Here is a 25,829-nt window from a genome sequence, read left to right on the forward strand (position 1 = left end):
GTCTTTTTTCTCAGCTTGTTTCACGATCCATTCGGTGGTGTTCTTTAGCTGGGTTAGCACATTCCCCTAAACTATACCAAAATGGGGCAAAGCTCACTATTGGGAAGCACGTCATCTATAGTTTTTACCTGATTTGCAAGAAGCGTTTCATCAAGGTGATCCTCAAACAAAAGGGTCAAAGTCAACAGGTCTCAGAGCAGAAATCAACTGAAGTAGCAACGCAATTGTGGAAGTTTTTGGAGGATGCTTTACAAGGTATGTCACAGGATCTGTCGTACCTTAGAGGACTGCAGTATCATTTCTGTGTTGAATGCCCATACTGTGAGCAGAACAATAACAAGTGCAAACACCACAGGAAATTGTCATGCAAACACGAGGACTGCTTACATCTCCTGGAGATGAAGCAAGGCGAGGCATTGATCTGTACTGAGACTGATTGCGATGAAATACTCATAGTTCCTGGAAAGGACAAATGGTTCACCCGAAAAGAGAGCCAGGTAATTTGATACGTTTGTTAATATGTAATTATTTACGGTAAATAATTACATATTAACAAACGTATCATTCACTTCACCTTTAATATTAGTAACCAATAAATTCATATATCCAAGAAAAAAATAAATAAAGAAGGTATTTTTTAAATTTAAAATTTCAGCAAGCAAATCCAGTGAACAAAAGTGTTAAAAACCTTCTCTATGTACTTTTGATATTGTCTTTAAAATAAAATTAATTCATTTCAGAAAGTAACAATTGTCCTAAAGCTGGGTTATCTTTGTTTAAAAACGGTCAATTAGCTTAAGTTCCGCTACATGGGTCTGCACAACAAAATGAATTCAATTGGAAAAGGCTGTAGATCGAGGATGTTTGGTACTGAAATACTCCCTGGTTTGCCTTAGGAATCCAGCTTTGAAGTGAACGGTTTCAACAGCAGATATAAGAAGACTCATTCTAAAGCCGTCGTTACACGTTGAAACTTTTGCTCACAAGTGGTTTCTCAATTTTTATTCGTATCGTAAACGGTAAACAGATTTACCATAATGAGTCCTTAAACTGGCATGTCAGTGCTTTTACAAGCAGATTTGGCAAGGAAAACTTACCCATGTACAACCAGTACCATTGCTCAAACATAAAATTGCTCCTTGAGCTCCAAGAAGAAAGTATCAAGTGATTTCTAGAAGAAAGAAAACACCAAAATCAGTTCGTAGTAATTTTTCCCAGTACACAAGGAAATAACTTAATAAGTATCAGGTATCAGGATGACAGAGTCATCAAAGAAACGTCCCTCGAAATCTTTAAATAATTCAATTTCTAGTACGCCTTTGAAGCCAAGTGCAAAGATGGTTAAAGTTAGTGATGAGAGTGATGTCTCCATCTCAAAATTATTCGAGTTAGTTTCGGATATGAACAAGAAATTGGACAAGCTTGACTGTATCGAGATTCATCTCTCCCGGGTTGATAAGGACATTGCGGATCTAAAGGAATCCGTTTCATTTGAAACATGGCTTAATGAGAATGATTATGATAACTTTGAAATCCCCGGTTATAATGCTCATAAGCTAAACAGGAAAAATAAAGTTGGAGGTGGCATTTGCATTTTCACTAAAGATAACCTAAAAACCAAATTAAGACATGACTTAATTAATGAAACTAGCCTCGATAATTGTGAATCCTTATTTCTTGAAATAGTGAATGCAAAAAATAAAAATGTCATAATTGGTACCATTTACCGTCCACCTAATAATAGGTTTAATGATTTTGAAGGAGACCTTAAAGCAATTCTTTCAAAACTGGATAAATCTGACAAACCTACCTACATTATGGGTGACTTCAATATAGATCTTTTGAAGTATAACAAATGTAGTTTTTCGAATCATTTTTATAACCACTTGGCCTCGTCAGGGTATACACCACTCATTACAAAACCAACACGTGTAACAGAAAGTACCGCTTCTTTGATTGATAACATTTATGCAAACACTCTAAACTTGAATGAACATTTCAATGGTATTTTGTTTAGTGACCTGTCTGATCATCTTCCCATTTTTACTATCACAAATTTCAAGTTAAATCTGGACAATATAAAACCGGACAATAATATCTTTGGAACAAGATTAATAAATAAACGTTCTCTGGAATCTTTCTCCTGTGAACTTCAAAAACGAGATTGGGCGGAAGTATTATCAAAATACGATCCAATAATTTCTTATGATGTCTTTATAAGTGAATTTTTGAAATTATACTGCAAGTGTTTCCCACTTAAGAAACTAAAAATGAGGAATACACGAGGAATTAAAAATCCATGGGCCACTAACGGCTTAATAAAATCATGTAAAACAAAAGAAAAATTATACAAACTTTTTTTAAATAACCCGACTACTGTAAATGAGAAACGGTACAAAGTATATCGTAACAAACTCAATCATTTAATACGAATCTCTAAAAAGCATTATTTTGATAACAAATTTAATCAAGCACAAAATAACTCTAAGTTGACTTGGAATGCTATTAATGAGTTGCTGAGGAAAAATCAATCGAACAAAGTCTTGCCAAATTCATTTATGAAGTTCAAGAAAGCTACATAAAACTTTTAATAGGACAAATTATAGTGTTTATTCAACTTGCAACAAAGTAATTAATACTTGGAATAATATTCCTGCACCTATTAAGCAATCAAATAGTGTTTTTGTTTTCAACAAGAATATGAAAAAGTTTTTGATTTCTGGAGCTTAACGCTTTTGTGGTAATACTGAAATAATGATTAGATTAAGCCTTGGCTACATATAGTTAAGGTATATCGTACAATACCATTAACAAGTAATGTACCGATACCTATAAATTAATTTTAAAGTTATGTATTGTAATAGGGGAACTGCCTTGTAAAAGCCCGCAAGGGTTTCTTCAGTTTCCCTCCCAAATAGTTATGTTATTTTGTCACATTTCACATTGTGAATGATTTCAAATATGGGTAAATAAACAATCAATCAATCAAAAACTTGAAAAGACTGGCCATTGTTTTTCAAGTTGCAATGCAGTTCCATCCTGCAGCCAAAGATAATTAATCCTAGTTACTTTCCACTGATGAATTAATTGTTAACAAAACTGGACTATTGTTTCGATTTTTCAATTCACACAAATATGTTTAATGGCTGTTCAAAATGGCACTACCCCTTTAACAAGCATACGCCAATTTACCAAGTAATTTATGAAAAATTGGCAGCAAATTTAGTGAAAGAACAAAAGACATGCGACACCCATACAATTTCTCCAGTAGAAATGGGGGCACCCAGGAAGGTGTTGGAGGAGAACGAAGAACAATCAAATCCACAAAAAAAAAATCGTTTTAGACGGAAAAACATGTTTATGTTGAAGGGTTATTATTTTTGGCTTCTTTTGTTATATAACAAGGATGTATGTATTTGTTTACTTATTTGCTCACTCACTCACTCACTTAATTACTTTGTTTATTTTATTTGGAAGGTATTGCCCGAGGACCTCGTTTCTTATGAACAGCCTGGTGAGTTATTGTCCTTATTATTTACTACAGTCAACTGAGCTGCCCGAGTTTATTTGAAGCTATTAACAATATTGTCAACACAGGTTGTTCACCCAAAGGTCTTGATAATTTAGTTGACGCCTTGTTTGCAAATGTCTATCATTCATTTGAAGAAATTTCTGGTACAAATTTACAGACTGTTTAACATAATCCTATAACGATTATAACATTTGACTTTTCAGAAGCATTTGAAATTGGAATGGATTAGCTACATGGAATACGTACACTAACTACGCTAGCACTGCCTTACATGTGTAAAAATGGACATTTCAAAGTCTTCGTGAGATCATGTGATTAAGTTGATTCAGTCGTTGTGCACATTTAGACGAGATCCCGATTGGTTAAAGCAAGTAACTAAATAGGCCCATCTACAGGTTCACAGCAGCTTAGATGAAAAAAGGCAGTCAGCAAGAAGAGTCATGAGTTGAGGGATAAAAGGGCCTCTTGTCCGTTTTCTCTAACACTAAGATATTTTCTTACAGCTGCATCAGTTAGGGCTTTCCACATTCGGATTGCAGCTTGAAGTATTTTTCCTGTCTTTGGTGCTGGTCTTTGCGCCAGGTTGAATTGACCTTTGTGGCAAGAAGTTCGTGGTTCAAGATAAACTCTTCACAGACCCTCTGCCATCCGCATTTCTGGGACCGGAAGATAGAATGATTCCCGGTAGCGGGTTTTCTCGCGTTTCAGTAAATAAACTGAGCATGAAAAGTCTCCCCCTAGAGTATCATTTTCCTTTTAATCAGCAGGCTTATTGATGTCCTTAGTCGTTTAAACATTGAAAGTTTTTCTTAAGTTATACATGCATCTACAGGTGCATCTGTTGAAGAGATGAAAGGCACTGCTGCTCCCAAGAGGAGGTTACCAGTTTCCTCTCTCCAGGATTCCAAGCGGAGAAAGGTCATAAACGATACAGGTGAATTTATAAATTCAGCAGGTAGATGCTTAAACGAGATAAGCTACAGGAAAGCCTTTGATAGCCTATTCCACATAACATATTAATTGCAGTCTTGGCCAAAACGACAGATTTCGATCTATGTTTAGCATTACAAGAGTTCTCTAAATTTGTGAACAAACCTGCAAACTAGAAAACATTTAAATAGGGGGAGAGTTGTCTATCTATGTTAAACAAAATAACATTTTACATGAACAGGTGCATTTGTTGATGAGATTCCAGGGTCTACTAGTCAGAAAAGAACGTCACTGTTTTTTGATCCCGAGGGTTTCGCCAAGCGAAGCAAACTCATGGGCGATAGAGGTAAGCATAAAGAGCAAGTTGTAGGTTGACTTGATAGCGTAACCTTTTAGCCACACGAGTTCAAGCTTAATGATTCTCCAGGAATCACACAAGTTCATGCTTAATGATTTTTCAGGAATGTTTTGTATTTTGCTCCTGTTTGTTCCCCCTGAGAATGTCTTGCAAGCCTCTTCTTTCTGTTTATGATCTATGGGTCCACAAGTGAGCAAAGTACGTGCAACACAGGAGATGAATTGGAACCTCTGAAAGCCCACTTATAAAACCCAGCAAGTGAAACACTCGAAAGGGCGTAACCACTGTCTACAAGTGCATTGTTTTGAAGTTTAACTTGATTATGTTTAGTTTTAGCCACGCTAAATCTGATGGAATATTATTAATAACTATAAAACTTTTGGTATTTGCTAATACTTACAGTCAATCCACATCACGCGTGACTGGTATTTTTGAAATTTGAACGGAGTTTTGAAATTTACACGTCAGTTTCGAACATCGCCAACAAGATTTCAGAGTTCCCAAAGAAATTTCCCTAGTTTATTGACGGTATAAAGCTATGACTTTTTTTACATAACAGCATTAGGAATAACAGTTGTTTCCCATGAGTATTTTGAATATTTTTTCCCGCTAATGCGTCTTTTTCGGAAACATTTCCAGAGAAATCTACAACATTCCATTCAAATGCCGGACATTACAAAGAGGATTTCGAATGTTCATTTCATTCTCAGAAAAGCTGGTCACGCGTGACGTGGATCGACTGTTATATGTTGAATTTTGTTATTATCTGTCATTATCATTGTAATTATTGCGGTGAATGCATTAAACTAAACCAGTAAACTAAACTATAGGCAAGAGAAGTGCCTAGATTCCGGTGGTGGTTAAAGTTGGATGATTTCCGAAGTTTGCGGGAAAAAACAACCATTTCTTAATTGGTGGTAAATGTCAAAAGAAGTCAATAGCTTGGACAATGTTTGGAGTAACTGTTAATGCCCGTGTGCGCTGACGTTTCGTGGAAGGAGAGCTAGTACACTCAATACTTTAACTTGGTTCCAAGTGTGTGCTTTCTCAAAATCAATTCTTGTAATCTTGATGTGTGGCTTAAAACCTAAAGCAGTTTGAATCCTAGGCAAGCCAAAAAGCCAAAGCATTATTGGCAGCACACCTTTTTCACACTGGCAAGGACATCGCTAGCCCTTTCTTTAATTAGAACTGTTATTACCCAACAGGCTCTATAATTTCCCCATTTCATGAAAACCAGACAAACTATAAGGTATTAAACTCGGGGAAAATTTTTGTCCATTTCCCAGCTATATGTTAAAATTGTAGTTGCTTCTCACTTATCATTTAACCCTTTGAGCTTTTCTCCTTCCAAATCATCATTTAACACTGCCGATTTCAAATTGTTATTCACTTTGTTCAGTTTGATTTCAAGAAGCAGGACAGTGCTCAACACTCAAAATACTAAACAAAGGAGCATTCTTCTTGGGTTAGGTTGTACTAAACTTAACTGAAGTGATACAAAACTACTTCAAAGTAGCTTAACCAAATCAAATGTATGCAGCAGTTCCTCAAATAATTTCATGACGACGCCAGACGGCATAAAAATACTCGGAATTCAGACGTTTTCCTCACCTGCGTGTGCAGGAAATTAGTGCAAGGAGATGGCTGACATTTCAGACAAGGAAGTGTATAAATTCAACCTTCTTTGAGTTTGACGGAAACCCTGAGCAGTTGTCCAAGCCCTTCTTATGCTCTCCGGACTTGAGGCCTTTTTTTTTACATCTAGGTCTCGTGTGTTCCTACTTTGCTATCAAACTTGTGAAAATACGAGTTTCCTCTTCCCTCCACTGCTTTATACTGAGGGCCTGTACACGTGAACACGGTAAAACCTTTTCCTTCAACACATTTGTTGCGTTACACCTGACGATTCTCTGTTGTTCTTCCTTGGAACTGTTACGTGCAATTCTGTATGCAATTACGTCCGCAGTTGACAGTGGTGCACTGTGTTTTATTCGCCTTTTAGTATTCCATCTGCTATTCAGAAGAAAAATAATCTAATAGAGTGAGTTCACGATGGCCATGTTGGAGGAGCCAAACAATAGTTGCTTGCACAAAAATAAAGTTTATTTCCCAAATGAAAATCATTCTCTTGTTTCGCTCCTCCAAATATTACCGCCGTGAACACACTCTGTAATGTTTTTATTTTTATAGCAGCTGAACGAATTTTCCTTGGTCTTCAAAAAATGCATGATGATACAATCAAGAACATTAGCAAAGCAAACCTTCCAGAGGAGTTAAAGAAGATTACCTTAAACAAAGGCTTTGTTATTTCTGACAATCAAGGAGAAGGAAATTGTATGTTTTACGCATTGTCAGAACAACTTGACTCGGTGAAAAGAATCCACATCTCTCATGAAGAGTTGAGGCAACGTCTAGTCCAATACCTCAAGCAGAACCCAGCCCTGGTTAGTTGCTGTTACTGATGTCTAACAAGCGTTTGATTGCCTTTTGTAGCGGTGACTCAAAATAAAAAAAAAAACCTGAATTAGGGTCGTTCGTCTATAAAGCCTTTCCTGTTTTAAAAGGAAAGGGTTTACAAAGGAAAAAAAATATTTAGAAAGGATTTAAAACTTAGCGTTTCATTTTATTCAGTGGCATGTTGTTTCGCTTATTTAAGCATTTCTGACCATCTTCTGAAATTTCCGAAAGATATTCTCAAGGTCGTTGAAAGTTTTTGAATTGGTATAAATATGGCTGAACATTTATGTTATTTACCAGATACATTTGAAGCTGAAACAATTTACCGTAACATCGGTCTTCAGGTGTGGAAATTATTCTGCGTGTTGGCCGAGTTTGAAGTTGGCTTACGTGATAATAGAAACCTTTAGATTTGAGTACGCCCAAAAATACTATCGCTCCTTCATGCTTGTTGCTAACCAACAGATAAAGAGAAGCAAAGTCCGTCAGACAAGTGATTATCTAAAGCTTGCGAACTGCCGAGATTCGAAAAGTCGTTGTCGTACTTATGTCAACGACCTTTTTTTGTTCTCTTTCAGTCAGATGGAACAGAACTGTTCAACTTTGTCCATGGATGTTCATCATGGACTGATTACCTGAGAAAGATGTCAGCAGATGGGACATGGGGTGACCACCTTATTCTCCATGCTGCAGCAAACTGTTTTGAAACGTACATTTACGTGATCAGCAGTCTGTCAAATGACATAACCATCAGCCCGGAAGGTGATATTGACAGCAGCGACCGACTTGTGCTCGGGCACTTGCACGAGCATCATTACGTTAGCCTTCGACCCATTAAATCAGGTATAGATTGTATCAACTAATAACAAGTACTAGTATTTATTCGGCAAAGTTTAAGTGCTGAAGCAAGCCACCTTAACAAGCAATTTTATTTCAACGAAGAAATGTTCTGTCCTCTGGAGATTCCTCTGTAAAGATCCGTTAGCATTTCTCTTAAACTTTGGTCCCGTTCATTTTCATCAGACAGCTGAATGAGTGTGTGTGGGAGATTATATGGGCGAGACCAGTGCTGCCGTGCGCGCGACCAACTTTTCTTTGACAATTCTGTATTTGAAAAGTTTTCTGTTGTCGTGTTTACAACAAAATATGTCACGTTTATCCTTGACAAATCTGGATGTTGGAAAACTAGCCTTCCAATATTGGAACAAGTTCACTGAAATCTTGTTCGTCCATGATACGCGAACAAGTCAAAGTTGCCTATCAGCTTGTCAAAGAAAACTTTGCCTTATGTGCGGTCAATTTGTTCTCGGTATAGATATTTTTTAAAGAATTTGTAACTTGCATTATATTGCAGTCGAAGGGCTTAGTGGAAAAAGTGCATATGTCATGATTGGGTCTCAAAATCCAGTTTAAGTGTTTACACGGCTGATTTGAGTTCACCCAAACGTCTATGACTGGCTCTAGTAATTCATAGAAACATGCACAAACTATATTTATTTCTAACCCATGGAAAATGACATTTCCATAAGTGCTCAATAAGTGACTAGGAAATTGACTATCTGTACTTAATAAACAGGAAATAGACCAGGAGGAATTTATTTCTGTGGCTTTATTGCCGAAGGATTTGTCTGAAATATTCAGTGGAAATTGGCTTGTCAGGGAAAAGTCTAGGAAAAGTCAGTGTCTTGCTAGTATTCGTTTCATTTATCAAGGCTTTAATTCACCTGGTACATGAGCGCATAAACTAGACTTTATCAGTATCACGTCCATGTGGAAGTGATCACACTGGCTCGCTTGCTTGCTCTCCAGTTTGTCCATTACATCAGTTTACTTCGTTAACTCATTTATTTATTCACATGCTTATTCACTGATACCTTTGTATTCCTATATTCTCGTACATTTAATTTCTCTGCAAATGTTTACGTAGTCACAATAAGATAAAGGAAGCTCTATTTTCTGCAGTTGCAGTTAAAAAGGGCAGCCCTTCTTATGATGAACTTGAGGAGCTATCAGAGAAAATTCCTGATACTTGGAGGAAGCTGGGACGTCGACTTCACTTTGAGGAAGAAAAGTTGATTTGCTTTCACAAAGAAAATGAAGAAGTGTGCGAGAAAGCATACGCAATGCTGAGGAAGTGGAAACAGTCTGGAGGCTCAGATGTAACTTACCAAGTTTTATATGATGCGTTGTGTCATAAACTTGTTAATCGTAGGGATTTGGCAGAGAAATTTTGTTGCAATGGTTGAGTTAAAGTTTTCGCTAGTGTCTTGGAAATCATTGGAAATGAAGCACTGTTGATAATTCGTCTTCTGCCTTTTAGGTTAGTAGCCGTTATTAAACTGTTGATTGTTTCTGTCGAAGGCCCAACACTTCAACTATACTCAGTCTCAAAACACTCCACTCCCCACCCATGTGCTTTTCGCACCCAACTTTTCACACCCACCAGCACTTAGCCCTACCCCTAGGCCATGTGTCTGCGCCAACCAGTCCACCACTAAGAACATGCAGCTGAGTGGGGAATTCGCCAAAACGTTCCTTCCAAGTCACTATAGCCTAGAAAAAGAACCAAATTGAACTGAAATTACATTCTCAAAAACCCTCCAAACTGTGCTTTTGACACATAACTGCAAGCCGCCCACCGTCAGTTAGCCCCCACCCTGGACAAGGTTACAGGCTAGTGCTTGGCGACAAACCCCGTCAAGTTTCAACCAGGACATTTTGATTTACCATATACCAACTAAGTCTCCCTCGCAGCCGTTCTTAGGGTCGTCACGCAACTCTTAGCGGGGAGGCGCGTTGCGTGATAACCCTGATAACGGCTGCGTAGGAGACCAATACCAACTCAGTGACCTTGGCATTTTACGCAATCTGATTGGTCCTCTATCTCGGAACATTCAAAATTGTCCACCTTCCAAGAGGTTAATAATGCATTTGCTCATGTTTCTGTCGCACTAAAATTTATGAAGATACTCCTAAAACACAAAAGGGATCACTTTCTTTTACTGTTTACCGAGGTAAATCGGCCATATTGGTGTCGATTGATAAATATAAACGAACTAAAAGTTACGAGGCTTGACGATTACCTGAGATTGACTTCATCTTTATTCTAGCGTTTTCAGGCAATTAAAATTAAAACTTGTTGTAACCACTGGGCTTAAACCACTTGTTTAAACAATGGACTTGAATAACTTCTTGGTTTCCTTTTTTAGTTCTTGCATCTGGTTGGCGTGACGTCATTCTGAATATCTTGTTCTCCACTATGTTCCCAACGTCCCTATATGTGGTACGACAACTGGTTGATCTTGACCGTGAATACGTGGTATGACCCAACTGCTCATCCCTGTATGACCCTAGTGACTGCACTTAACGAGTTGGAGGAAGGATCGTAGCAAAGTGCTGTACGCACAAAGCTTTCGTAAAGGTAAAGGAGCAAGGGAACGCGGAGCCAGGCTGACGAAAAGGGTTGTGCTGTCAGATGGAAAAAAACGTTTTATCATTTTGAAGTGTATAGTATCAACAGTGTGATAAACCAGCTTGAGACGGACTTTTCTGAAAAAGTACAACTTTGCTGACAAGTGTGAACATTGGAGACAGAAATTAATAAAATTATTATTATTATTATTATTATTATTATTATTATTATTATTATTATTATTATTATTATTATTATTATTATTATTATTATTATTATTATTATTATTATTATTATATGGCTGGCTCCGCAAGCGGGCAAGATGAGTCAAATCCTGCGCTGTGATTGGCTACCCGAGCGGGCAAGATGGAGCTATCTTGCCCGCTCGGGATTACCCGTTGCCCGTTCGCTTGGCATCGAAAGTTTAATCCCAACAACAGTGCAATCTTTTCTTCTATTTTCTCGTTGTTTTGGGGGAAAACGCTCACTAAAAAGTTCGGTAAACTCTCAACATTTACTTAAACGAAAGGAAAGAGAATGGAATCGTCCTGGTGTAGTGAAAATGTTGTTTCAGCTACAATGAATGTGAGTTGAACCGGTGAGTTGCTCTGCGTGTAGTATTTTAGATAGAGTTGATTTTGTAAAAACAATTGTCTCAAGTCGAGTGTCAAATTGATAAATTCTCTAGATTTGCAATGACGTACTGTATTTAAATCAAAGCGTAGTGGAAGATGCGTTAAGTGTTTAGAGCAGTTCACTTCGTCTCGGTCCATAAAAACGCAAAAAAAAGAACTTGGCCAATATCCAGCCATCTTGACCTCACGCTTGGTCAATAACGCATATTTATTATTATTATTATTATTATTATTATTATTATTATTATTATTATTATTATTATTATTATTATTATTATTATTATAAATATTATTATTACAGCAAGACGTTACAAATTAAGTTTTCACTAATATTTATGATGGCTAAGTGTGGAAGGGTTTTTTAACATTTAAAAGGACAAGACGTTTAGCATTTGGCTTAAATGTGGACCGGTTTCAGTCCTATTCAAGACGGAGTGATGTTTCAGTGGGAGTAATTTAATTAGTCTTACTCAACTTATCGATGGAAGAATGCTTTAAGTGGAAGAACGTAGCTCTTGTTGGTGTCACGGAAACTATGCCCGAGAGCTGTATCAACGGCCAAATTTTAATTTTGTTTTCGTTTGCAGGGGCAGAAAACTGTTGTGGATGAAAATATGAATGGAATTGTTGAATACTCAGAATGAAACAACTGACGAATAGAGAAATCCCAAGACTAGCTTTCCTTTATGGACGTCACCGTCCTAATTTCCACAGTCTCCTGTCTAGCGCGGTATTGCACCCAACCGGAAGTGAAATTCGGCGTTTTTTATACCCCTCAAACACAGGGAAGAAAAATTGATAAGGAATTTTTTTTTCGATTTTCATACGAGACCAGCATGGAGATTAAATCAGGCAAATAAAAAAAATTCTGCCATGTACACTTTAAACATGGACTCAACTTCTTCACTGACGATTTTCGTTGCAGAGTAGATCCAAGGGCAAGGATCTTTGTTGATCTAACGGAAGAAAGGTAAGTTGCATTACTTCTAGCCAGCATCGGACATAGTTGTTTTTAATAATAAAGTTACCATATCTAACAGACATAGTAAAAAGAAATTGGACGAGCCTAAATGTATTAAAAATCTTCTTACCTTTTATTGTTTTCAGTGCCCATGGTTTTCAACAGCTGGAGCATCAAACAAAGAAAACGTTCACGGAATTTATAAATAACTTCATTACAAGTATCGCCTCGTGTTTGATTCCGCCATTTCATTTTGTCTTATAAACGCTGCACTGTGTGGAAAGATCACCTGACCACGAGGTACCTTTCCTCACGTGGTACAAATGGCACGAAACTATGTTGTAACGTAGCAATGATGGTGCAAAAGAAAAGAAGAAAATATATATTTTTTTAAAATATTGACTTGTTACTTGATTTCTGTGTGATTTTAGTGATATGTAAAAAAATTTAACCCCTCGAGATTTTAGCTCGTTACTCGTTTTTCCTGTTTTTTGGGGAATGGAATCTTAATCCCTGAATTCACGAGATTTCTTTTTTTTTTTTTGCTTTCCGAAAAATTCTAGCTGACCTTTTCTTGTGCACTTTTGATGGCGTATTTTCTTTTTCGAAAACAAAAGGGATTAGATTTTCAGCCTCGCAATGATTTCAGGTGACTTTTCGTTAAAGAAAACGCTAGTATTTCTTCTTAATTTATCTTGTGCGGGTGATGTCTTACCGAACAGATATTCCATCGAAACGAACCATTGGATGCCCCTGAAATGTCTGCATATAAGACTTATTAGAAAACACCGCCGACATCTTCCGAATAACTTTACGAGGGTGTGTCAACGCAAGCATTCCTCCAGTTGTGTGATGACAGATTGTAATTTTTGCTTTCTCTTTGCACTTCCTTCTATTCAGTGGGACCAGGCACAATTCTTTCCCCGTTAAAAATACCGTATTTGCTTCAGCAATTTCTAATTCTGGTGATACAGAATGCTTTTCTGCTATTGTCTGCACGTTTTTGGGTTTGATCTCTTGAAGTATTCATTATCATCGATCGGCGCACATCTCCAGTGTTCAGGTGTTTGGCACTGTCCGAATATTCACAATTGGTGTTGGTCTCTTCCAAAGGCAAACGGTTCTTTCTTCTGTTATAGTGCACTATTGTCCAAAGAAGTCATGCATTATCCATCTGTTGTCCGTTTAAGAGGGGATTTGACCTAAATTTGAATGAAATTTGAAGAGGTTTTAAGAAGAAATAGAAGGAAGAAAATGAGTTTTGGAACACTAACAAACAGTTGATGCCCACGCCAACGCAAGAGCACCCCAGGTTGCTAGTGGACTAACTTGGTGTCCGTCTATTAATTATTAACTAGAAATACTAATTTTAAAACTTCACTAAATCTTCAATATTTCTTATTTGTCTTAATTTTACCAATCCTTCTAGGAAAGCTATCTCCTCCCAAGTATACCCAAAAATCACTCCAAAATTCACAAAACACCCCACAACACAGATTCACGGGATGATGATAGAGTTTTCGGATTGCTTGAAACGTGAACGAGATATTTCCATTAAAGCCATGTCAAGTGACGGAAAAATGGTTTAGGTGACCCCCCCCCCCCCCCCTTAACTCCCTCCATCGTCATTCTTGAAGTTGACCCAATTGCAAGATACCCCGCTACTCACCTTACTTCTTTACTTTCACTACGTTTTGGCGTAGTGTTAAAGCGTGTCCAGATACACTGGTACAAGTCGTGTTCGTATTGCAGGCACAATAAGGATGTATAGATGGAAGAGTAGTTATCAACAATAACTAATATTGTACCTTATTTGACTCTTTTTGGGGCAAACAGCAGACGTTCACATGGTAGGCAAAAGGGCTCAGTTCACAAACACTGAATATCTGAAGAAGCGTGTTTCGTTCATTTTGATTCCAAAACGGCCACTGACGTCTGATTTCTAGGTCTTTGTTATAGGAGTTGTTGAGCCTCATGCGTCAGTTATCAGTGTTAGTCATTTTCATAGCACACAAAATAATCCTGATAAAAATTTAAGGCCATGTGAGGCAACTTGTAAAGGTGAATTGTTTTTTTCTTAAAAGCAGAGGGCCGTAGGTTGTAAATTGTTCCTTGCATCACTCATGAACTCTCGGTAGATTGGAATTTAAGGTGGGGGAATCGATTCCTAGTGGATGCATGTCACTCTGATCTTCTCCTTCCTTTCCTAAAGGTTACGAAATATGTCGTTAGAAATGCGAAAAAAGGGTCATTGGGATAGCATTGTCGTAAAACCAACAACAGCTAGCAAATTCAGGGTGGGGGGGGGGGTGGGGGAATTCCCGTTTGTAACACTTTCTACGGTTTAAATTTTCAGCTAAAGCATCCGGGCAGATCAATCTGTATTGGCTTACACTAGAAATAGTGTTCACTAGAGCTGCCCCTGGTTTTGAATAGTTGTTTTTGACGATTTGTATTGAATATAAATATTGTGTATACGACTGTTGTAAATTTGACGTTTCAACTATTCTATTGGAGCTAATATTCATGAAATAGTCAACACATTGCTTTGTAAATCTGACAATGAAATCTATGACAATCATGCAATATTGTATTTCAACATTGTTTGTGTAATATTTGGGGAAAACATGAAAAAAAAACAATGTATCGCTAGAAAATATCATGAATTACAATCTATTTATATACATGTAAACCAGATAATGTAAATCTATTTCAGTCATGTAATATTGTATTTCAACTTTCCAACACCACCTTGCGCGCTTGCTAAAAAATTTCCCGAGACCACCGTGCGCGCCTAGTTTCATCAAATCGGGAAACATTCCCATACTACAAACGCATTTCTTACTTTTTTTTATTAACAGATTCCTTGTATGTATACACGCGGGGGATTCTAGAGTGCCTCGGCCAAAACCCTGCGGGGGCAACTAATACGCCTTTAAAGAAAGGCACAAAATCTTCTGGTAACACAAGAGTGAACATTTTAATTTTTTTTCTTTAGTGTTTTCCTTGGTTACCACTGTCACGAGTTAAAAACACAACTCGAATTCGAACCACGTGTTTGGAACCTGCGGCCCAGCACAGGAAAACGCACGTGACTAAGTAACCGTCGGTTTTACTTCTTATTGGCTGAGAAAGAAGTGATACACAACACAAAGACTGTTCTACAAAATAATGCTTTCTCTTTTATTACCTTATGTCGTTTACAAGAGAAACGAATGAATTTATATAACAAACCAAATGACCGTGAACTGGTCGTCTTGGAGGTTATCCTGAGTATATAATGCCATATATTAAAATATTATTCTTCACAAATGGAATATATAGGTGTCAACGTAATAAATAAATATGTACATCCCATGTATGATCAAAATTTGGGATACAAAATTTTAACAAATTACCAGTAGAGTATGTAATATATATATAAGATTTTAGCAAGACTTCAATTATATTTTTGGGACCATATTTTGGTGTATATTTCTTACTTCTGAGGTGCATTTCTTGCACGTTTTTAGTGAAAGGAAATGGAGAATTTAAATTGCACTATTTAGGCTTTCGTCAGATATTCTTCATCAGAAGGATATTAAAACTCACAAACTACAAGTACAATGCCCTGCGCACAGACGTCTCCTAAGGGAGCTAGCAGTTGTACGCAGAGTAAAGTACAACTACATTTATTACATTTAACTCATTCACTCCGAAGAGGGCTTGATATAAAAACAATTCAAGGAACTGAATAAACAGCAACATTCTAAAGTTCTGAAGTGCTCCCAGTTGAATGGTCACACGGTAGGATTTAATCAAGACTCGCTCAAGTTTTATTCTGGGAGTGTAGGAGTTAAGTGTACCTAAACCAACAGTTACAAAACACAAAAGGTATTCGCGTTACTATTGCTCAACAAAAAGCACATTTATGAAACGAACCGGTTGACAATACGTCAGGGAAACAGCATCGACAAAAGCCCGTTAACACAAGCGATTTTCTAATGTAATTTCCGTCGTGATCTCTTCTTTCTCGACTCACAGTCTGCAACTTCGAATCACGGTTGCAGACACCCTGGCGATTTTCGTGCGATTTGGGTGTGATTTGAGCGAGCTATTGCAGGAGGTTACAACCATGTTCGGACGTTGGCCAATTTTGTTGGGAGGGGGAGTGGAGGGGGGGGGGGGGGGGGGGAATGACTCAAAATTATATTTCAGAGAACCTGCAACAATATCTCGCCGAAGTCGCGCTCAAACCGCACAAAAGTCGCAACAAGTATGCACGAATCATTCAAACATGCAACTTGAAGAACGCGCGAAAACTTGAAGCATCAACATTAAAACGACCTGTGTAGACGGGCTTAAATATGCCAAGTATATACTAGACAAATTGGATGAACTTTTGAGCCTACCGTCGAAATGTTATTAAAAAGAAAAAAAAAGTTGTGCAATATATATTTGCTCTAATCATCTATCTAAGAAAATGCACGACAAATTTGTGACTGCAGCTTAACAGATTACAAATACAGTGGATAAAAGTCCAGTTTTAGTTAACAAAGCGTACAAAATTATTTAAGGTTACAAACAAACTACAAAAATACCAAGTGTAACAGTTTTAACACTTTTATAGAGTAGTTCTCTTTCGTCAGATAGAAAAGACAACTTAATTTACACTTTTTGAAAGTTTTTGGTTCGTTTGTACAACAACAACCGTCAATTAAGCTTTTTCATAGCAACAAAAACAACAACAACAGCGACGAACTACCAACAGACTTGAGACAAAACGGACGCCAATATTTTTTTCAAGCTTTGTGTATTGTGCTCACTTTTTTGACCTTATTTCATGAAGGGAACCGATTTGCCTTCGGTTCTTTCTCCCAGAGCTTGTGAGGAGTATCGACTTCAATCGGCGCCTTTGATTTGTACACGGTCTCACACCCAATGTTCACTGCCATTGGGATTCGCTGGGGACTTCACTTGCTTGGGAAGAAGTGAAGGAAGCCGTTCCCTAAAAGAAAGCAAAAACAAACGATTGGTATAAATTATTCCTTAGTCGAAATGCAGTCAAATGTGGTACAATTTGGCAAATGCTATCATTTAGTAAATAACCCCCTTCACGTGGTTGGTAAATCGGAGAATAAGTACCGAAGATGAAAGATTGTCCGAAAAATGAACAGTTGGCCAACAAGCGAAGCTTCGAGGGCAAATGAGATAATTTGAGGACAAGTTTTCAGCCGATGGCATTATCATCCGATATACCAGCAAGCCGGAAAGGGGTAAAGCGAAAATTGCCTTCTAAGAAAAAACAGGGGATTGCTGTAGTCTAAAAGGGGTTTATTTAAATTGAACCCTCCGATTAATTTCTGGAATGCACGCGTTTTGTTGTAGAGGCGAAAATGGCCAGTGATGGTAACGGCATCATTGCCGGTAAATAAATGCAAGGTTGACCAGTTTACCACAAGAGGCAATTGTGAAAAGCGCGGGGAATGTCGCGTCTGGCAAATCGTTGCAAGTAATTGTCCTGCATGGTTGGCAGAAGTTAAACAACGTGGCTTTCAGAAGCCATAGAAAACCAATCAAAGGATATCCTACCTTAACGCCTTGTGGCTTCTTCTCGAATAAGGACTTCTACCGCGGTAACTGTGAAGGTTTAAGCTTCTAAAGCCCTAGGAATAACAAACCATTTCTTAATAACCTAATCAAAAATACGTGTCTCAAGCTATATAGAGAAAAAAACATTGAAAAAAGGAACACCACCTTAAGCTACAGCAACCAAAAAACGTTTCATGACTTTTTCAATCGTATTGTGTCAGCTGCCGTGTAAATTAATATCCAAATTACAGTTCTCGCATTTTAAGAGTTCCTCTAAGTGCTCTAGACATGGATAAATTAAAGCTTGGAAACCTAATTGACCTAGAAGGCCATTTCCGGGTTGCTTTGAGCTTCATTACGAACGCAAGGCTGAGTGCAAAGCTCTTCACGTGAAAACTAGTTTTGTTTGCATGTGAATGAAAATCATGTGCAAACAAAACTAATTTTCATATGACAAGCTTTGCATTTAGCCTCGCTTTCACAATGAGGTTCACTGCAACTCGGAATTGGCCTATTTTCCCGACTATAAAAAGAGGAAGATGATCGATAAGAAGAATTAGCATTCAGGGCACTCACCTCCACATCTCTTAGAAGGGTTTGAAACTCCTCACTTTCTTCAAGCCACTTAGGAATCTCCGTCGATCCTCCGTCGATAGCCTCCTCGATCCTCTTCCCCAGCTAGGATAACCTTCTAATTCCATCGTTCACTTGTAACTAAAGACACGAAATAAACAAAAATTGTTGGGTTTGCTTCCGTTGTCGTCATTGAAATTCACCGAAACACATCTTTCCATTTTCAACCTCTCGTACTTGAATTTCTCGATTGATCATTTGAAAAATCGACAGCGGGCTTTTTAAATCTCGCTTCCCTCGACGGAAACAGTAATGATAAATTGCTGATTAAAACCACGGTTTCCTTCAAAATACTTCACAAGAAAATCAGCAGTGCTGAGATCACCTTCTTCTTATGCAACTCCAAATTCTTATCACTAACGACAACAACCAACGCAAGAAGAACTGAGAAATACAGTATAAAGCTTAAGAACAGAAGAATTCTCATGAAAGTCAGTTACAAACCTGTTTGGCTCTTGAGGCCTCGAGGTGAAGTTCAAGATCCATCGCTGTTCTGTCGTTTCCCTCCTCTAAATGAGGTATAAGCTGCTGATATTGCTGAATTCCTTGCCATGACATTGGGCGCTGCAGGCAAGAAAATACACAATATTAGCCTAAATAATTATCATGCGATTATCTGCCCAAATATTTCTCGGATAGGATAACCCATGACCCAATGCAAAATGTAGTTGTTAGGTAAAGTAAAGTAAAGACCGTATATAGCTGCACAATCAATGTCTGCCCTAAGATTGTAACTGTGGTAATTGGAATACATGCTGTCCAATTTGAAACATAATCGGATTCAATGAGTCCTTTGACACCCAGATTGGAATCGCACTGCACTCCTACCTAGATAGGTTTGCTCGTCCTTGGGAATCTTTTCATCCCACTTATTTTGAAATTGGACGGCAAACAGTGCTGCTGAATATACCAAGATAAGAATGAAGAAGATTGTACAGTGGATGTTTCGTGCAGCTGGCCTCAGAATCCGTTCACGAAAGTAGAAACCAGTTCAACTTTTTCAACAGTTGCAACAATTGTCTTGCAAAAGCGTTCTCACACAACATAAAATGTTTCGTAAACTCTGCGGAAGCTTTTAACATCCTCTGAAATTGGTTCAGTTAACTTCAATTTCTCATCGGTTCCCAATTTACCTTTTTCCTCCTCATGCTTGTTCGTCCCACGGACATCCTTACAAAAGGACTGACGTCTGTTTTACGAGTGGTGCAGTCTGAGTTACTGCGATTTAGGTTGATGTCATATGACATACGGTTCAGCGGCATCATGGGAAGCTCGTCGTCTTCTCCCTTTAGAAACAATTTAAAATAATTTGAGATAATTTCTTACGTTAAGTGACTGGCTGTCTGACTGACTGATGACTGACGACTGTCTGTCTCGGACTGTCCGACTGACTGGCCCGGAGACCAACCAACCAAACAAGTGGCTGGCTGACTGCTTCATTGATTTTTTTTTTATTGATTTATTGACTGACTAATCGATTGGTTGATGATCAATCGATCGACGTTTTTCGGTGAAATTTGCCTATTTTTTTTAAATAGCCGCTCTCTCCTGTGCTTCAAAAATTTCACCTAATTCCCGCGTTCGAACTAATGAACTAAAACGTGTAATACTTGACCGTATTCTGAAGCGTATTCAAAGAGTTTACAACGGAGAAAAACGGTGCAACATTTTTCAACTTACGTGGATTGGAAACAAGCCCAGTGGTTGTGGATCGGAAAATTTTAGCGTGTACTTTGATTTCGCCAGCTGAGGTCTGGGGCGAGCTACAGGCGATCGTTCAAAGTCGCTGTCTCTATCTTGAAGAGAGCCACCACTGATCACACTATCGCCTTGAGACTGCGCTCTTTCCACCGGCTTTCCAGCGGTATGCTTGCGAATAGGAAGGTTCTCCACAGGATGCTTGGCTTACTGATCTAAAGGGCATGCGCTCGAATGCAGTCGCTGACTCGAGGCTGAACGTCGAGCCCTCACAGCCCTCACAACCACAGTCTATAACAAATTAAGACAAAAATTTAGATTTAGACGATTAAAACGCCATTTTAATGTCTAACCACAGACCACAAACTACAGAGGAAGAAAGAGTCCTGGAACAGCCCCTTCTATTTTTGAACATTAGTATAAGAAACAAATTACCTACTACGATTAAGAAGATGGGCAACTACATGTAGGAAAAGCAACTAATTCTATGCATGGCATTTATTAAATTTTAATTCGAAAACTTGACTGACACTAGCACTAATGACAGAAATGATGAATCAGAGAATTAACTCTACAGTGTTAGTGCTAAAAATAAAAGTTGATCAAATCCGGAGGTCGTAGATTCGATAGCCGCCGAGGTCGAAGGCTTTTTCTTTGCCTCGTGTGACAGACACTGCGGTTTTATTACCTCTTACACTGTTCTTTACCTAGCGAAAATCGCCTGATCGAAGGTTAAGTTGTTCTCTACTTAACGGGTGTTAAGATCTAATACATGAAAGACCAATCGCAGAAATGAACGCAGCGTAAGCAGTTGCGTATGGTCTACCGTCACGAAATCTTCCCGAACAAGATTGGAGGTGAATATTAATTAAAAAGACGTTGATAAATGTATTTTTCAGTGAGTGACACAAGCATACTTGCAAAAAGAACATTCGGGTTCTCCCAATACGATGGCTGAAAAACACATCTACTATTTATTCACCAGGCTTAAAACATAACATCACATTTCTTTCATATAAAAAGAAGTTGTTTTTTCGTTCAATAAAATTTACAACTCGCCCATGAGCTAGGTCGCAAATTGCCCCTTTTTTATTTTCTTTGAATGCACAAGATGCAATAAATAATTATGCAAGGTTTAAAAAAAAGTATCATATCTTGTTTTTCAAAGGAACCACCTTAAGCGTAAGCCTGACGCTGGGCAGTGACAACCTTCTTTCACTGATTGTGATGGTAAGGTCGCCATACATGTTACTCAGGTTCCTTTGAGTGGATTCATGGAGCTGTTTTCGTTTAAAAGACTTTAAACATAACAACTTGATTCATATTAGCACACGTACTTACCAGCTTCTCCATTAAGCATTTTTTCCTTGAGATCTACTGCTGGTTTAACTTTGTCAGATTTAAATAACAGCTTATTAAAATCTCTTGGTTTTTTACGGTTATGCAAGACTTTTAAATAATGATCTCTCATTGACTGCCACGTATGAGTGGTAACCTACAAAATAATGTTAACAAAAACAACAAACATTAAATACAAAAAACTTCAAATGACAAACCAACATGATTTAGTAAACATATAACTTGCACTGGTCGCAAAATCAAGTGGATCTCATCATTTACAATTTTTCTTTTCTTTTGACAAAGTATAATTTATTCAACATTTATCCTGTAAAATCATGTGGCATATTGCCTGATACCTTAGTTGGCTACAATGTAAAAATCAGGTGATATTCTACAAGATTGAGAAAAATAAAATAATGTTTTGTTGTTTAACATGTTGACAACAAAGAAAAGTTGGAGATGGTATTTTTTTTGTTATATTCTTCTCCCAGGCACAATAAATTTACCTGTATCAGAGATTATCATTCAACACATTTTAACACTGCTCAAATACATGTATGGTCACGGGTCACTGGATACTGTATTCATTGTCCAAAGTCAACAGAATTATTCTGCCATAAAGTAATTTTGTGTGTCACGGGGAAATTAATATTTTTGTGACCTCATATGGGAAAACCCTTTCTGTAATAAAACTGTGTTTTTGTTATCAATGTGTTGAATAACAAAACAATTATTCTATTCAACCTTGCATAATATCTTCTGATTTTAGCCAACCTGACCTACACGCACGGCCTTGTGGGCTAAATATCAGGTGATATTCCGGCCAATTTCACCTGATAATATTGTTAAATATACATATTTGTGAAGAGAAGATGAATATTGACAGAATGCAACATGACCATATTCAGTGTTCCAGAAAAGTTCCATCCTTGAGGTTGAAATTTCAATAGAAATATTATTACAGTGCAACTTATGACTTTTTCTATTGCTTCCACCAATTATAATTCAATTTGCAGAGATCGGGAAAAAGTCACATAGGCTAAGTCTTGGAATTAATTTTAAGCCTCCCAATAAAAAAATAGGTAAGTGTACATGTACCTTTTTAGATGAAAGTTTGTGATTTTGTAGGTCATATATTTCACAGCACTTCAATTTTTCTATAAAATGGGTGAGGATTTGGAACTTGGTGAGGAGCCTTCCCGTACAACTTTGTTGCGCACCCCCACCTCACCCTGCTCGCCTAGCAATAAAGATTGACTCTGTACATGCTACCTTGGCTTTTGCTGCCTCCTTGTACAAATTGTTTCCTCTGATGGGATGAAAAGCTTTATGTTCTTTCACAAATAACAAGAGGGCCAAATCTTCATCACGAGTATAAAGTTGTCTTCCACCTCTAGCCGGGCTAAAACAGTAATAAGACATTTCAATTTGGTAAACTATTGCTGCAGTCAGTGTTACAATGAAGCTTACTCTCAGAAGGCAACCTATGTCCATTATGAATGGCCAAGGTTTGGACACAGCCATGGAAACTCACTCCTGCATACTTCTAGCTCTATGCAGGAAGTTTGTTCCATGAACCTAGTTTAATGGCCTAAGCTCCCATGAGTCTCCTGTAGGTCAGTGGTAGAGCATCTGAACTAGTAATCGGAAGGTCTTAGGTTTGACTTCTGATAGGAGTACTCGCATTTAAATAATACATCATTCTCATTCACCACAATATGTTTATACTTTGGCCTTCAGAATGTCCTATCTCAATAAATTGACTAACTTCAAGTCTGGTTCTGGCATCTCATGGCCGACACATTAGGACAATTATGTGACGCGATGTACGATTGTACACTCTTTTTGTTCTTAAGTACAACATGTGTATACATTGGAGGCACGGTGTTGTAGTGGTTATTGTGTAAGACGTTTGATCTGAGGGCTATGGCTGGAAGATCAGGACGTAGCGGTTTAAGGCTACTGTAGGTTGGTCTCTGTATTGCTGTGTTGTTTTGCATTGTTACAGACAAGAAATGTTGTTCCATATTGTCTGTCAAGATTCCCCCAGGTGATCCTACAATGCACTAGCATCCCAACAGTTGTTTCATACTTCAGAATGTGGGTTAAGCTCTGGCCATGTGGGCCACTTAGGATTGAGTGCACCTTAACCTTTCAAACACATACATATACATGTACAGTACCTGTACATGTAAGCAGATTGCCATTTACACAATCATAAAGTTCACACACTGTAAACCTTACGCATTATATGGAAATTGCCTACTTGAGGGGGACAGCTTTCCTCCGTTGCCTTGTAAGCTATTAGTTAAAATGAACGGCAAGACTTCATTGGAACTTACCCTGACACTTTATTAGTCGATGAGCTAATTTTTCCCTCTGGTTTTGAAATTTTGACAGTACCACGTGGGGAGGACTTCAGTCTTCAAAATGAACAGATAAACAAACAAGACATGACTTTGTATTGATTTTACTTTTCAGAGACAGAAATGGGCCCTTTGCAGAAAACGGTCACATGGTACAAAAAACGCCTTGCTGGAGAGCAAGCTACGCAATGGGACATCCAAAACAAAGCGACTTCATCCAGTCAAATTTGAATTTTCTTTGTATTGGATGTCCCAGTGCGTAGCTTGCCATCCAGCAAGGTGTTTTTTGTACCATGTGACCGTTTTCTGCAAAGTGCCCATTGTGTCTTGTCTATAAAAAAATTATAGTGAAATTAAGGTTACCTCTAGAAACTGGGGAAGGGGTGGGGGGCTTATTCACAAGAATTCAAACTGATGCACAGACTTTGAACCTGCCAGCGAATCTTACAGGATACATGTAGCTTGAATGACATTAAACGCTTGAAAAAAATCTTAGTACAGTGCGTCCAAACACAACCAGCATAAATAATTTGTTTATTGGCAACCTGGCATTTTTAACCCAATGGTTATTTCAGCTTGCCAGTACCCTTGCTTTTCTTTCTAAGCTGTTTTTGTTTTAATGTAAATACTTGTAAAAAAAAAAGGTAAATAAAGTGTTGTTGTTAACTAGTAAATGTAAGTCTTGCAATGTTAAAAAGTTAAAGAAAACAAAATGTTAATGTCAGCTACTAAATGATATGTACACTTGACGCATTGAACAAACCTATATTTTTCCATGTCTTGTAGTTTATTCTGCTTTATGCTGTCAAATATGTAGTCCGTAGAAAGGAAGCCAGACACATTACCACCACCAGCAGGGTCTGCCAACCTAATGATTTAAAAATTCAACAAATTCACACTTTGATGGATTTAAAAATCATAGCACAACAATGACAGTATCTGACTCAAGCAGGGAGATGTTGCTAGGGAGCTGGCCGACAGCGAATTTCATTGCTTGAAAAAGATCTTATAACTGGCTGAAATTCAAACAGAATATGAATACCTGAGGCTTATTTTAAAGGTTTCACAGTCCAAAAGAGCTGGTTGGGTTTATTAATAAGCATGCTGAGGTTTTTTCAGCTTCATCCCCATTCAAGCCTTGAGCTTAGCACTTCCTGTTTCTGAGAGGGCTTCATAATATTAAAATTATGACAAAATTAATTAAGCCAGTATAACTTGATCATGTCAAAGATAACAAAACAAGAGAAAAAGAAAGAGTTTAATATAACTTAGGGTCGATGTTTTTCAAACCAGATAATCATTACCATAATCTGGAACAAAGGAAGCTAGATATCCAATTGGCCTGAATAATTTTACATAAAAAGCAAATTTAAGCCACCGCAAAGTTATACATAAATGTACAATTGTTTTCCAAATATTATTGCAAGCCATCTGGACATTCTGTAATCTGACAATGAGTCTAATAATACAATAAAATTATACATAAATGTGTTTCCATGTCTTGACACGAAAACCTTGTACGGTATTTTACATTGTTGATGAAAACAAGACATTGGCAACAAATAATAAAAATAATATGTATGTACTGCACAAATGTTTGGTTTATAACGGAAAATAGATTTGAGCATTAGCCCTTTGTCAGAGCAAATCATTTTTTTTATATTTGCTCTGACTCTGACAATTTGCTCTGACAAAGAAGTAACACTTGCAACGTCAGCACTGGAATCTCTTTATGGCACTGGCCAATTTACCTTTAGTTCCCAACTCTGTTGATAAACCAATCAATCATTTCTACTCCCCACAACACAGCTCTGCAGTTTCTTTAGAAACTATAACCCCCATTTAATATATATGCAGCCATATTTATATCTATAATGTTTAAAAAGGAAAGCCAAGTCTCCTATACATGTATACATAGCTGGATGTCAAGAA

The 25,829-nt window shown here is 37.7% G+C and overlaps 3 protein-coding genes and 1 long non-coding RNA gene across 5 annotated transcripts in view; 2 read left to right on the forward strand and 2 right to left on the reverse strand.

Moving 5' to 3' along the window:
- Positions 1 to 10,840, forward strand: part of LOC146465169 (uncharacterized) — a 57,303-nt gene extending 46,463 nt beyond the window's left edge. Inside the window, exons 6-13 of the mRNA XM_085128797.1 lie at positions 1 to 497; positions 3,478 to 3,514; positions 4,365 to 4,466; positions 4,704 to 4,808; positions 7,014 to 7,267; positions 7,859 to 8,123; positions 9,243 to 9,600; positions 10,490 to 10,840. The exon at positions 1 to 497 is cut by the window's left edge and continues 295 nt beyond it. Coding sequence (XP_084984923.1) covers positions 1 to 497; positions 3,478 to 3,514; positions 4,365 to 4,466; positions 4,704 to 4,808; positions 7,014 to 7,267; positions 7,859 to 8,123; positions 9,243 to 9,526 — 1,544 coding nt within the window. The 3' untranslated portion in view covers positions 9,527 to 9,600; positions 10,490 to 10,840. The remainder of the gene's footprint in view (positions 498 to 3,477; positions 3,515 to 4,364; positions 4,467 to 4,703; positions 4,809 to 7,013; positions 7,268 to 7,858; positions 8,124 to 9,242; positions 9,601 to 10,489) is intronic.
- The window catches only part of LOC146465168 (uncharacterized), a 134,589-nt gene that overhangs the window by 103,480 nt on the left and 5,280 nt on the right, over positions 1 to 25,829 (reverse strand). For both annotated transcript variants that reach the window (XM_085128866.1, XM_085128865.1), the window contains exon 3: positions 24,661 to 24,765. In XM_085128866.1, coding sequence (XP_084984992.1) covers positions 24,661 to 24,765 — 105 coding nt within the window. The remainder of the gene's footprint in view (positions 1 to 24,660; positions 24,766 to 25,829) is intronic.
- On the forward strand, positions 11,689 to 12,677 carry LOC146465170 (uncharacterized). The gene is made up of 2 exons (XR_014868347.1): positions 11,689 to 12,297; positions 12,435 to 12,677. It is a non-coding gene; the product is annotated as an uncharacterized LOC146465170 (long non-coding RNA).
- Positions 16,449 to 25,829, reverse strand: part of LOC146465171 (protein KIBRA-like) — a 91,190-nt gene continuing 81,809 nt past the window's right edge. Inside the window, exon 21 of the transcript XR_014868343.1 lies at positions 16,449 to 17,102. The gene's annotated coding sequence lies outside the window, so the exon portion shown is untranslated. The remainder of the gene's footprint in view (positions 17,103 to 25,829) is intronic.

The sequence above is a fragment of the Pavona decussata genome, unplaced genomic scaffold (assembly GCF_977016875.1).
Source record: "Pavona decussata unplaced genomic scaffold, jaPavDecu1.1 SCAFFOLD_156, whole genome shotgun sequence".
Lineage (NCBI taxonomy): Eukaryota > Metazoa > Cnidaria > Anthozoa > Scleractinia > Agariciidae > Pavona > Pavona decussata.